The sequence below is a fragment of the Myxine glutinosa genome, chromosome 2 (assembly GCF_964187855.1).
Source record: "Myxine glutinosa chromosome 2, kmMyxGlut1.1, whole genome shotgun sequence".
Classification (NCBI taxonomy): Eukaryota; Metazoa; Chordata; class Myxini; order Myxiniformes; family Myxinidae; genus Myxine; species Myxine glutinosa.
This window is the reverse complement of record NC_136262.1, coordinates 8,069,139-8,083,296: the sequence shown is the minus strand read 5'-3', so window position 1 is coordinate 8,083,296 and position 14,158 is coordinate 8,069,139. Positions and strand designations below refer to the sequence as shown.

At 37.1% G+C, this 14,158-nt stretch overlaps 2 protein-coding genes across 3 annotated transcripts in view; one reads left to right on the top strand and one right to left on the bottom strand.

Annotated features, from left to right (window-relative positions):
• SUB1 (SUB1 regulator of transcription) overlaps positions 1-14,158 on the top strand; it is a 991,845-nt gene that overhangs the window by 826,375 nt on the left and 151,312 nt on the right. The gene's annotated exons all lie outside the window — the stretch shown is intronic.
• Positions 1-14,158, bottom strand: part of DNAI1 (dynein axonemal intermediate chain 1) — a 123,522-nt gene that overhangs the window by 54,641 nt on the left and 54,723 nt on the right. For both annotated transcript variants that reach the window (XM_078772947.1, XM_078772948.1), the window contains 4 exons: positions 13,084-13,200; positions 11,936-11,995; positions 3,143-3,268; positions 1,310-1,394 (listed from right to left, as the gene is read on the bottom strand). In XM_078772947.1, the coding sequence (XP_078629073.1) occupies positions 1,310-1,394; positions 3,143-3,268; positions 11,936-11,995; positions 13,084-13,200 (388 nt within the window). The remainder of the gene's footprint in view (positions 1-1,309; positions 1,395-3,142; positions 3,269-11,935; positions 11,996-13,083; positions 13,201-14,158) is intronic.

The window sequence follows — 14,158 nt, the reverse complement described above, 5'->3', positions numbered from 1 at the left end:
ACTGAGAGCCATTTTACATTTTCTGGGCAGAAGTGCTTCTCTGTGCTGAGCTGGAAAAAACATGTTTTACCTGTGGTTTGGCCTTGTGCAAAAGTGACGCCAAGGGTCCGTTACATCAGCTTTTGTTCTTATCTTATGCTCCAGCGTGAATTCTGCCTTCCTTTTGTAGTAAAACAATTTGTATATATACACAAAGAATTAATTTAAGCACCCCCCCCCGTTTTTTTACAACCTCGCACATTACAAGTTTGTTGTCGTCAAAACAGTGTAATATACCCATGATATTGCTATATTTTCTGGAGAAGTGATATTATGGTCACATAAAAACGTAACAATCATGCCGTTTTCAATATTTTATTCTGAATAATTTAAGGTGAAAATTTTTGGGAATTTTAGGCATATTTTCACCTCAATTTAAGTATGGAGCTATAGGTCCATCACGGACAGTGTGGATGACGTTTATGTTTTCTAACGTACAGTCATTGTTCTGAGAAGACCTCTAGCGATCTTTGCGTCAATAACGTGTGTAGGACCCACGTGATCGGATGGAGCAAGGTGCTGTGACAACCATCCCCTGGCCTGCGTACAGTCCTGACCTGAACCCCCTCGAGCACGTTTGGGACATGTTGGGACGACAAATTGCGAAGATGGTCCCTCCAATAGCCAATCTGGATGAATTGGAACGTGCATTACATCGGGAATGGAACAACCTGCCACAGCAACGCATACGACGGCTTACAGGGTCTATGAGACGTAGGGTTGAGTCAGTGATCCGATCACGTGGGTCCTACACACGTTATTGACGCAAAGATCGCTAGAGGTCTTCTCAGAACAATGACTGTACGTTAGAAAACATAAACGTCATCCACACTGCCCGTGATGGACCTATAGCTCCATACTTAAATTGAGGTGAAAATATGCCTAAAATTCCCAAAATATTTCACCTTAAATTATTCAGAATAAAATATTGAAAACGGCATGATTGTTATGTTTTTATGTGACCATAATATCACTTCTCCAGAAAATATAGCAATATCATGGGTATATTACACTGTTTTGACGACAACAAACTTGTAATGTGCGAGGTTGTAAAAAAACGGGGGGGTGCTTAACTTAATTCTTTGTGTATATATTTGATGCAGTTTGAGTAGAATTTAGAGATGTGCTTGCCTGAGGACAAACTTTTCTCTCCGTATGTACGAAATAAATAATCCTTTGTCTATCAAGTGTTGTCTGTCATATTTTGATAAAGGTGGACAGACTCCCACACAGACACACAACCTTTTAACTTGATTTTCAGCAAGTTCACCTTGAGCAATTTCATCGTAGATGTTCATATTGACCACTCTTTCCATGATCTTCGCTGCTTTTCCAATATTTCTCATGTCATTGCTCTTAAAGAAAAACAAGAATGCCCACACTGTGATCACAACCTGTGATAGACAAAATCAGGCAACAGGCCAATTGAGAAACACGCATTTAAAGTACTCTTAAAAGATGAGCAGCGCGATTGGGAAACACACATGTAATGTGTTATTAAATGATTAACTCGACACCTCTCATCCATGTCACCCTCCGCCACAGTTATATCAGAATGATGTGATTCATTCCACAGTCACGGATTGTTTAACCCCAATATGGGGCCATTAAAAAATTACGTAACGCTATTTTTTTAGGGAGCTGCATGCCGTGTGTGCCGACACACTTGATTAAACCTTACCAATAATTTATATTCGATATTGATTAGATTTTTCAGGTCCTTCATCATGAGTAACGCTCGACCCAAACCAAGCCAATGGAAATTTGACGCAACAAACCCAGGCAGTGTATAATCAGCAGAGGCGTACAGGCCTGATGTATTAGGTCCACCAGAAAACCAATATGGCAGCCATACTATTTCCGCTGTGTGCCATGGCCATGATGGGTGGAGTCAAGCGATAAATGTGGGTGGGGTCCGACAGCTGTCCGACCAATGGGTGCACATTTCAAAAATCAACCCCAAACAAGAGCAACAACAACAACAAATGTGTGCAGCTCTTCTAGGACTGCGACACGTTGCAGGTAAAAATAATAGAGGTCTTGGTATCAGATACAGCAGTGTCTCATCCTCAACAACTCTGCACAGATTATGAACTTAATTTATCTGTTGCCTGAACAATCAATCAGTATTTTCTTATAAGACGCTAGGAATAGACCACGCGCTATAGGTTTGATAAAATGACACAAATACGAGAAAATAGAAGGTTGCGTAAGATGGGACTAAAGTGTCACAATTGCTGGAATTGGAAGATATTTTAAATTGTAAACTTAAGGAGTTCTGATATTCTGAAGTTTTAAATTTCTTCCAATTGCGCACGCACAGGGATTGTTAAAGAAAACTGGGTGCCGTCCCCTCTTGTGTAACATTCCCGAAGACATGAAAACCAACGACACAACATTGTTAGAATCAAGAGTCACAGTTATGACTCAAGTAAGGATATTGCTGTATGGTCAAGGGTCACACCACTCAGAGGTCACATTTGGGTGACCGCACTCCAAAAGGCAGTGACCACAACCCAAGTCTATATATGACTCTTTGTTAGTGTTCCTTGGCCTAAACCCATGAAGAGTTCCGGCAAATCTTCTGTATTACACTATTACAGCCTGGTACAGTTTTTGCCAAACGTGTAGTACATTTTTGTTGCACCTGCGTATGAATTGACGGAGGTCGGCTTTTCTGCCGCTTCCGATCCATGTGCCCAGACATGTTCGAGGAATTCATGTTAGAACTTGTGGTGCCAGGGGAAGAAGGTTTGGCCCATTACGTCTGTCATTCCGGACGTGTGGCACGTGGCACCATCTTCCTGCGGTGTGCGTACAACGGAATCCCTCGATGCTATTGTAGTGAGAGGGTTTCTTGTAAAAAGCTACTCAACCTGCGTGGTTCCATTGTAAAAACATTCACCGTGACTTACAAACGGGAAACTTCAAGGCTACGTGACCATTCGACCCCTGAACCAGTTTCCTGGCACGTGTGTTGTTGATGAACCAGGAAAAGTATCCAATGTAATGTAAAAATGAATGTTTTTGATCATTCTGATACCAAGTATGCATCTGGTTTGTACTATTGCTAGTTACTCCATCTCCTTTCAGTATTGTTCACCTGGAAACCCATTGATACGGGCTTTTTATAGTCGTCGTGGGAGAGCTTGCTGGTTGTTGTTGTTGTTTCATCCTCTGTGTGCTTTTGCTTCAACGACTCTTCCCGGTACACGTCGTATATCTTCCACTGTAGATACAAATTAATGAGTGCACAGGTACTACTAAAGTATATGCAAGCTAGTTTAGTGCAAGCATATAGGTAATATTTATATATTTACTCTTTACCTATTACTTGCAAAATCGAATATTCTTCAAGTATATTGGTCGGTCGACTTTGTTATTCTGTCTGTTTGTCAATCGCCTACAGGTCACAATTTTAACCCATCATCACGAAACTTTACCGAGTTGTAGAGGTAGTCACAACAGAGAAGCCTCTTGATTTTGAGGTCAGATGTCAAAGGTCATCCTGAGGTCAAATTTCTAAAATCGTCGTGTTTCATTTGATTGATTTGAAGGTTCAACAGGATTTGCATATCAAGTCACTGAATTTGGAAACCCACTATTTTGAGGTCAAAAGGCCAAAGATCAACTCAAGGTCAAACTTCTAAAATCATCAATTTTCATCTGAAACATCGTCCATTTTTCATCCGATTGACTTGATAATGAAACAGCAATTGCATACTGCCTCACTGAATTGGGAAACCAACTATATTTGAGATTTAAAAAAATCAAAGGTTAACTCAAGGTCAAACTCCTATAAAATCATCAATTTTCATCTGAAACATCATCCATTTTTCATCCGATTGACTTGATAATGAAACAGCAATTGCATAGTGTCTCACTGAATTGGGAAACCAACTATATTGGAGATAAAAAAAAAATCAAAGGTTAACTCAAGGTCAAACTCCTATAAAATCATCAATTTTCATCTGAAACATCATCCATTTTTCATCCGATTGACTTGATAATGAAACAGCAATTGCATAGTTCCTCACTGAATTGGGAAACCAACTATATTTGAGATCAAAAAAAATCAAAGGTTAACTCAAGGTCAAACTCCTATAAAATCATCAATTTTCATCTGAAACATCATCCATTTTTCATCCGATTGACTTGATAATGAAACAGCAATTGCATAGTTCCTCACTGAATTGGGAAACCAACTATATTGGAGATAAAAAAAAAATCAAAGGTTAACTCAAGGTCAAACTCCTATAAAATCATCAATTTTCATCTGAAACATCATCCATTTTTCATCCGATTGACTTGATAATGAAACAGCAATTGCATAGTTCCTCACTGAATTGGGAAACCAACTATATTTGCGATCAAAAAAAATCAAAGGTTAACTCAAGGTCAAACTCCTATAAAATCATCAATTTTCATCTGAAACATCATCCATTTTTCATCCGATTGACTTGATAATGAAACAGCAATTGCATAGTGCCTCACTGAATTGGGAAACCAACTATATTGGAGATAAAAAAAAAATCAAAGGTTAACTCAAGGTCAAACTTCTATAAAATCATCAATTTTCATCTGAAACATCATCCATTTTTCATCCGATTGACTTGATAATGAAACAGCAATTGCATACTGCCTCACTGAATTGGGAAACCAACTATATTTGAGATCAAAAAAAATCAAAGGTTAACTCAAGGTCAAACTCCTATAAAATCATCAATTTTCATCTGAAACATCGTCCATTTTTCATCCGATTGACTTGATAATGAAACAGCAATTGCATAGTGCCTCACTGAATTGGGAAACCAACTATATTTGAGATAAAAAAATCAAAGGTTAACTCAAGGTCAAACTCCTATAAAATCATCAATTTTCATCTGAAACATCGTCCATTTTTCATCCGATTGACTTGATAATGAAACAGCAATTGCATACTGCCTCACTGAATTGGGAAACCAACTATATTTGAGATCAAAAAAAATCAAAGGTTAACTCAAGGTCAAACTTCTATAAAATCATCAATTTTCATCTGAAACATCGTCCATTTTTCATCCGATTGACTTGATAATGAAACAGCAATTGCATAGTGTCTCACTGAATTGGGAAACCAACTATATTTGAGATCAAAAAAAATCAAAGGTTAACTCAAGGTCAAACTTCTATAAAATCATCAATTTTCATCTGAAACATCGTCCATTTTTCATCCGATTGACTTGATAATGAAACAGCAATTGCATACTGCCTCACTGAATTGGGAAACCAACTATATTTGAGATCAAAAAAAATCAAAGGTTAACTCAAGGTCAAACTCCTATAAAATCATCAATTTTCATATGAAACATCGTCCATTTTTCATCCGATTGACTTGATAATGAAACAGCAATTGCATACTGCCTCACTGAATTGGGAAACCAACTATATTTGAGATCAAAAAAAATCAAAGGTTAACTCAAGGTCAAACTCCTATAAAATCATCAATTTTCATCTGAAACATCATCCATTTTTCATCCGATTGACTTGATAATGAAACAGCAATTGCATAGTGTCTCACTGAATTGGGAAAGCAACTATATTTGAGATCAAAAAAAATCAAAGGTTAACTCAAGGTCAAACTCCTATAAAATCATCAATTTTCATCTGAAACATCATCCATTTTTCATCCGATTGACTTGATAATGAAACAGCAATTGCATACTGCCTCACTGAATTGGGAAACCAACTATATTTGAGATCAAAAAAAATCAAAGGTTAACTCAAGGTCAAACTCCTATAAAATCATCAATTTTCATCTGAAACATCATCCATTTTTCATCTGATTGACTTGATAATGAAACAGCAATTGCATAGTGCCTCACTGAATTGGAAAACCAACTATATTTGAGATAAAAAAAATCAAAGGTTAACTCAAGGTCAAACTCCTATAAAATCATCAATTTTCATCTGAAACATCGTCCATTTTTCATCCGATTGACTTGATAATGAAACAGCAATTGCATAGTGCCTCACTGAATTGGGAAACCAACTATATTTGAGATCAAAAAAAATCAAAGGTTAACTCAAGGTCAAACTCCTATAAAATCATCAATTTTCATCTGAAACATCATCCATTTTTCATCCGATTGACTTGATAATGAAACAGCAATTGCATACTGCCTCACTGAATTGGGAAACCAACTATATTGGAGATAAAAAAAAAATCAAAGGTTAACTCAAGGTCAAACTTCTATAAAATCATCAATTTTCATCTGAAACATCATCCATTTTTCATCCGATTGACTTGATAATGAAACAGCAATTGCATAGTGCCTCACTGAATTGGGAAACCAACTATATTTGAGATCAAAAAAAATCAAAGGTTAACTCAAGGTCAAACTCCTATAAAATCATCAATTTTCATCTGAAACATCGTCCATTTTTCATCCGATTGACTTGATAATGAAACAGCAATTGCATAGTGCCTCACTGAATTGGGAAACCAACTATATTTGAGATTTAAACAAAATCAAAGGTTAACTCAAGGTCAAACTCCTATAAAATCATCAATTTTCATCTGAAACATCGTCCATTTTTCATCTGATTGACTTGATAATGAAACAGCAATTGCATAGTGCCTCACTGAATTGGGAAACCAACTATATTTGAGATTTAAACAAAATCAAAGGTTAACTCAAGGTCAAACCTCTATAAAATCATCAATTTTCATCTGAAACATCGTCCATTTTTCATCCGATTGACTTGATAATGAAACAGCAATTGCATAGTGCCTCACTGAATTGGGAAACCAACTATATTTGAGATTTTAAAAATCAAAGGTTAACTCAAGGTCAAACTTCTATAAAATCATCAATTTTCATCTGAAACATCGTCCATTTTTCATCTGATTGACTTGATAATGAAACAGCAATTGCATAGTTCCTCACTGAATTGGGAAACCAACTATATTTGAGATTTAAAAAATCAAAGGTTAACTCAAGGTCAAACTCCTATAAAATCATCAATTTTCATCTGAAACATCGTCCATTTTTCATCCGATTGACTTGATAATGAAACAGCAATTGCATACTGCCTCACTGAATTGGGAAACCAACTATATTTGAGATCAAAAAAAATCAAAGGTTAACTCAAGGTCAAACTTCTATAAAATCATCAATTTTCATCTGAAACATCATCCATTTTTCATCCGATTGACTTGATAATGAAACAGCAATTGCATAGTGCCTCACTGAATTGGGAAACCAACTATATTTGAGATCAAAAAAAATCAAAGGTTAACTCAAGGTCAAACTTCTATAAAATCATCAATTTTCATCTGAAACATCATCCATTTTTCATCCAATTGACTTGATAATGAAACAGCAATTGCATAGTGTCTCACTGAATTGGGAAAGCAACTATATTTGAGATCAAAAAAAATCAAAGGTTAACTCAAGGTCAAACTTCTATAAAATCATCAATTTTCATCTGAAACATCGTCCATTTTTCATCCGATTGACTTGATAATGAAACAGCAATTGCATAGTGTCTCACTGAATTGGGAAAGCAACTATATTTGAGATCAAAAAAAATCAAAGGTTAACTCAAGGTCAAACTCCTATAAAATCATCAATTTTCATCTGAAACATCATCCATTTTTCATCCGATTGACTTGATAATGAAACAGCAATTGCATAGTGCCTCACTGAATTGGGAAACCAACTATATTGGAGATAAAAAAAAAATCAAAGGTTAACTCAAGGTCAAACTTCTATAAAATCATCAATTTTCATCTGAAACATCATCCATTTTTCATCCGATTGACTTGATAATGAAACAGCAATTGCATAGTGCCTCACTGAATTGGGAAACCAACTATATTTGAGATTTAAAAAATCAAAGGTTAACTCAAGGTCAAACTCCTATAAAATCATCAATTTTCATCTGAAACATCGTCCATTTTTCATCCGATTGACTTGATAATGAAACAGCAATTGCATACTGCCTCACTGAATTGGGAAACCAACTATATTTGAGATCAAAAAAAATCAAAGGTTAACTCAAGGTCAAACTTCTATAAAATCATCAATTTTCATCTGAAACATCATCCATTTTTCATCCGATTGACTTGATAATGAAACAGCAATTGCATAGTGCCTCACTGAATTGGGAAACCAACTATATTTGAGATAAAAAAAAAATCAAAGGTTAACTCAAGGTCAAACTTCTATAAAATCATCAATTTTCATCTGAAACATCATCCATTTTTCATCCGATTGACTTGATAATGAAACAGCAATTGCATAGTGCCTCACTGAATTGGGAAACCAACTATATTGGAGATAAAAAAAAAATCAAAGGTTAACTCAAGGTCAAACTCCTATAAAATCATCAATTTTCATCTGAAACATCGTCCATTTTTCATCCGATTGACTTGATAATGAAACAGCAATTGCATACTGCGTCACTGAATTGGGAAACCAACTATATTTGAGATCAAAAAAAATCAAAGGTTAACTCAAGGTCAAACTTCTATAAAATCATCAATTTTCATCTGAAACATCATCCATTTTTCATCCGATTGACTTGATAATGAAACAGCAATTGCATACTGCCTCACTGAATTGGGAAACCAACTATATTGGAGATAAAAAAAAAATCAAAGGTTAACTCAAGGTCAAACTCCTATAAAATCATCAATTTTCATCTGAAACATCGTCCATTTTTCATCCGATTGACTTGATAATGAAACAGCAATTGCATAGTGCCTCACTGAATTGGGAAACCAACTATATTTGAGATCAAAAAAAATCAAAGGTTAACTCAAGGTCAAACTTCTATAAAATCATCAATTTTCATCTGAAACATCGTCCATTTTTCATCCGATTGACTTGATAATGAAACAGCAATTGCATACTGCCTCACTGAATTGGGAAACCAACTATATTTGAGATCAAAAAAAATCAAAGGTTAACTCAAGGTCAAACTTCTATAAAATCATCAATTTTCATCTGAAACATCGTCCATTTTTCATCCGATTGACTTGATAATGAAACAGCAATTGCATAGTGCCTCACTGAATTGGGAAACCAACTATATTGGAGATAAAAAAAAAATCAAAGGTTAACTCAAGGTCAAACTCCTATAAAATCATCAATTTTCATCTGAAACATCATCCATTTTTCATCCGATTGACTTGATAATGAAACAGCAATTGCATAGTGCCTCACTGAATTGGGAAACCAACTATATTGGAGATAAAAAAAAAATCAAAGGTTAACTCAAGGTCAAACTCCTATAAAATCATCAATTTTCATCTGAAACATCGTCCATTTTTCATCCGATTGACTTGATAATGAAACAGCAATTGCATAGTGCCTCACTGAATTGGGAAACCAACTATATTGGAGATAAAAAAAAAATCAAAGGTTAACTCAAGGTCAAACTCCTATAAAATCATCAATTTTCATCTGAAACATCGTCCATTTTTCATCCGATTGACTTGATAATGAAACAGCAATTGCATAGTGCCTCACTGAATTGGGAAACCAACTATATTTGCGATCAAAAAAAATCAAAGGTTAACTCAAGGTCAAACTCCTATAAAATCATCAATTTTCATCTGAAACATCGTCCATTTTTCATCCGATTGACTTGATAATGAAACAGCAATTGCATAGTGCCTCACTGAATTGGGAAACCAACTATATTTGAGATTTAAAAAATCAAAGGTTAACTCAAGGTCAAACTCCTATAAAATCATCAATTTTCATCTGAAACATCGTCCATTTTTCATCCGATTGACTTGATAATGAAACAGCAATTGCATACTGCCTCACTGAATTGGGAAACCAACTATATTTGAGATCAAAAAAAATCAAAGGTTAACTCAAGGTCAAACTTCTATAAAATCATCAATTTTCATCTGAAACATCATCCATTTTTCATCCGATTGACTTGATAATGAAACAGCAATTGCATAGTGCCTCACTGAATTGGGAAACCAACTATATTTGAGATAAAAAAAAAATCAAAGGTTAACTCAAGGTCAAACTTCTATAAAATCATCAATTTTCATCTGAAACATCATCCATTTTTCATCCGATTGACTTGATAATGAAACAGCAATTGCATAGTGCCTCACTGAATTGGGAAACCAACTATATTGGAGATAAAAAAAAAATCAAAGGTTAACTCAAGGTCAAACTCCTATAAAATCATCAATTTTCATCTGAAACATCGTCCATTTTTCATCCGATTGACTTGATAATGAAACAGCAATTGCATACTGCGTCACTGAATTGGGAAACCAACTATATTTGAGATCAAAAAAAATCAAAGGTTAACTCAAGGTCAAACTTCTATAAAATCATCAATTTTCATCTGAAACATCATCCATTTTTCATCCGATTGACTTGATAATGAAACAGCAATTGCATACTGCCTCACTGAATTGGGAAACCAACTATATTTGAGATCAAAAAAAATCAAAGGTTAACTCAAGGTCAAACTTCTATAAAATCATCAATTTTCATCTGAAACATCGTCCATTTTTCATCCGATTGACTTGATAATGAAACAGCAATTGCATAGTGCCTCACTGAATTGGGAAACCAACTATATTGGAGATAAAAAAAAAATCAAAGGTTAACTCAAGGTCAAACTCCTATAAAATCATCAATTTTCATCTGAAACATCATCCATTTTTCATCCGATTGACTTGATAATGAAACAGCAATTGCATAGTGCCTCACTGAATTGGGAAACCAACTATATTGGAGATAAAAAAAAAATCAAAGGTTAACTCAAGGTCAAACTCCTATAAAATCATCAATTTTCATCTGAAACATCGTCCATTTTTCATCCGATTGACTTGATAATGAAACAGCAATTGCATAGTGCCTCACTGAATTGGGAAACCAACTATATTGGAGATAAAAAAAAAATCAAAGGTTAACTCAAGGTCAAACTCCTATAAAATCATCAATTTTCATCTGAAACATCGTCCATTTTTCATCCGATTGACTTGATAATGAAACAGCAATTGCATAGTGCCTCACTGAATTGGGAAACCAACTATATTTGCGATCAAAAAAAATCAAAGGTTAACTCAAGGTCAAACTCCTATAAAATCATCAATTTTCATCTGAAACATCGTCCATTTTTCATCCGATTGACTTGATAATGAAACAGCAATTGCATAGTTCCTCACTGAATTGGGAAACCAACTATATTTGAGATTTAAAAAAATCAAAGGTTAACTCAAGGTCAAACTCCTATAAAATCATCAATTTTCATCTGAAACATCGTCCATTTTTCATCCGATTGACTTCATAATGAAACAGCAATTGCATACTGCCTCACTGAATTGGGAAACCAACTATATTGGAGATAAAAAAAAAATCAAAGGTTAACTCAAGGTCAAACTCCTATAAAATCATCAATTTTCATCTGAAACATCGTCCATTTTTCATCCGATTGACTTGATAATGAAACAGCAATTGCATAGTGCCTCACTGAATTGGGAAACCAACTATATTTGAGGCCCAAAGGTCAACTCAAGGTCAAACTTCTAAATTCATCAATGTTCATCTGAAAAATAATACATTTTCATCCGATTGACGCGAGCTATGATCAAGATCGTCATTTTTAATATTAAGGAAATGGACAATTTGATGTATCCATGGCAACCTTTTTGGAGGGGGTGGGGCGAGGTGGATTTTGCAACTATCGTGCTCTGCATGACGTCTTTCTTGTTTTTATTTTTAGTACATATTTATTATTTATTTAAACATGTTCATTTTAATTACTGTGATCATCAAACCAGTGCTAGTAACAGTATTTCCCTGTCATGGTGCAGACATAAACTGTCTCGATATGAATCCACTCAGCCAGTACCTAATAAGAGAGTGCATACCTGGTTTACAGTATCGGAGAAGTTTGCTTTTGGGGGTGGCTCTGTTTGACTTGTCTGCTCCTGTCATCGTACATTGTAAAAAATACACAAAGTCGGAGCAGATATTCAGGTTTTAAATCACAAACATATTAAATCTAACAAACAATAATGCTCATTTCTGTGCCTATTCTGCAAGAATAAGATGCCATTCATTCATTTTGCATGGAGCCTGTGACTGCTGGCTGCATCATTGCTGGGAGAGAGCTGTGCTGCCGATGCAGTGCCCCCTGTAGGTTCGGGCAGTAATTTGTAATTTGTTCAGGCTGCTGCCGACAGCTCGCCTAATCTTCACGAAGGACACCGTGGAATCACCAACTAATGCCGGCAGACGGGACGCCCGGCTTAACGTCCGTCCGAGGGGCGGCACTCACATCAATACCGCTCCCTGCCCGTGAGACACCAGGATGACGGTGTGTACCTGGACTGAGATTCAAACTCAGGCTGGACAGCTCAGAGGAGAAGGTGCATACCTCTGGGTCATCTTTTTAGTCTCGGGATAAGATGGGACAATCGACAGTTTTGAGTTTGGAAATAAAGTGGTTTGTTAATGATAAAGAAAGCTAACTCCACCCGGGTGCAATGTCAATCATTATAATCTGAGCACTTTTCATGCATTTGGCAGAAAACCTATTTGTATCCAAATAACACAGTTCGACACATATGTAAAAATGATTGAAAGTATTTGGCAACCTTGTGTATGCGTGGGTGCATGTGTGGTGCATGCGTGGGTACGTGCATGGGTGCATGTGTGGTGCATGCGTGGGTACGTGCATGGGTGCATGTGTGGTGCATGCGTGGGTACGTGCATGGGTGCATGTGTGGGTGTGTGCGTGGGTACATGCGTGTGTACATGCATGGGTGGGTGTGTGCGTGGGTGGGTGTGTGCGTGGGTGCGTGCGTGCGTGGGTACATGCGTGTGTGCGTGGGTACATGCGTGTGTGCGTGCGTGCGTGGGTACATGCATGGGTGCGTGCGTGCGTGGGTACATGCGTGTGTGCGTGCGTGCATGGGTGCGTGCGTGCGTGGGTGCGTGCGTGGGTACATGTGTGGGTGCGTGCGTGCGTGGGTACATGCGTGTGTGCATGCATGGGTACATGCGTGCTGAATACCCTCTGTGGATTGTTGAAGGTCTGTGAGGCTCTTTCATTGTAATTGAACTGGTTGGCAATTCTAGGTACATTGTGAGCACCAGCACATTCAAAACCCCATTTCTTCACATCTGTACTCTAGAAAAAACAAGCAACATGAGATTGTTTTTTGTTTAACATTTCAGCTCTGATGTTCTTTATGGTCATTTTCTCCCTTTTTAGTATCATTTTAAAGCAGCAATATGGATTCTTTTTTCTACCCGTGTTAACATGGGCCTTGGTTAACCCGTCTACCTTCAGACCTTTTGTCTCCATACATTCCTTCCACTCGTTCATCTTTTCCTTCAGTCCATCCATACTTTCTGCAATCAACACCAGATCATCTGCATACAACAACTCCCACGGTAAACCCTCCTTTACGTTCTGAGCCAGCACCTCCATCACAGCTACAAATAGTAGTGGACTTAGTACCGACCCCTGATGCACTCCCACCTTCACCTCAAACTCATCACTGTTCCCGTCCTTTGTCCTTACAGCTGTGCGCGCTCTTTTGTACATTGCCATCACTACTCTGATCAACCATTCCTCCACTCCTAACTTCCTCAATGCCCATGTCAATACTTCACGTGGAACCCTATCGAATGCTTTCTCCAGATCAACAAACCCAAGAAACAACTTCTTCCTCTTCTCCATGTACTTCTCCTGCAACTGCCTCACAATGAAAAGCGCGTCTGTCGGTCCTCTTCCTGGCATAAATCCAAACTGCATTTCGTCGCTCTTCACCTTCTTCCTTATCCTCCTCTCCAACACCCTTTCCAATACCTTCATTCCATGCTCCAATAACTTTATCGCTCGGTACGAGCCACACTCCAGAGGGTCACCTTTCCCCTTGTATAGAGGGACGAGGGTACTCAGTTCCCAATCCACTGGAATGCGGCCTTCTTTCACCACCAGATTGCAGATCTCTGTCATTCTCTTCACACCCCAACTTCCTGCTGCCTTCAACATATCTCCCACAACTCCCGTCGGCCCTCCCGCTTTTCCACTCTTCATTGCTTTTATCGCTTCCTCAACTTCCTTCTCAGTTATCTTCTCT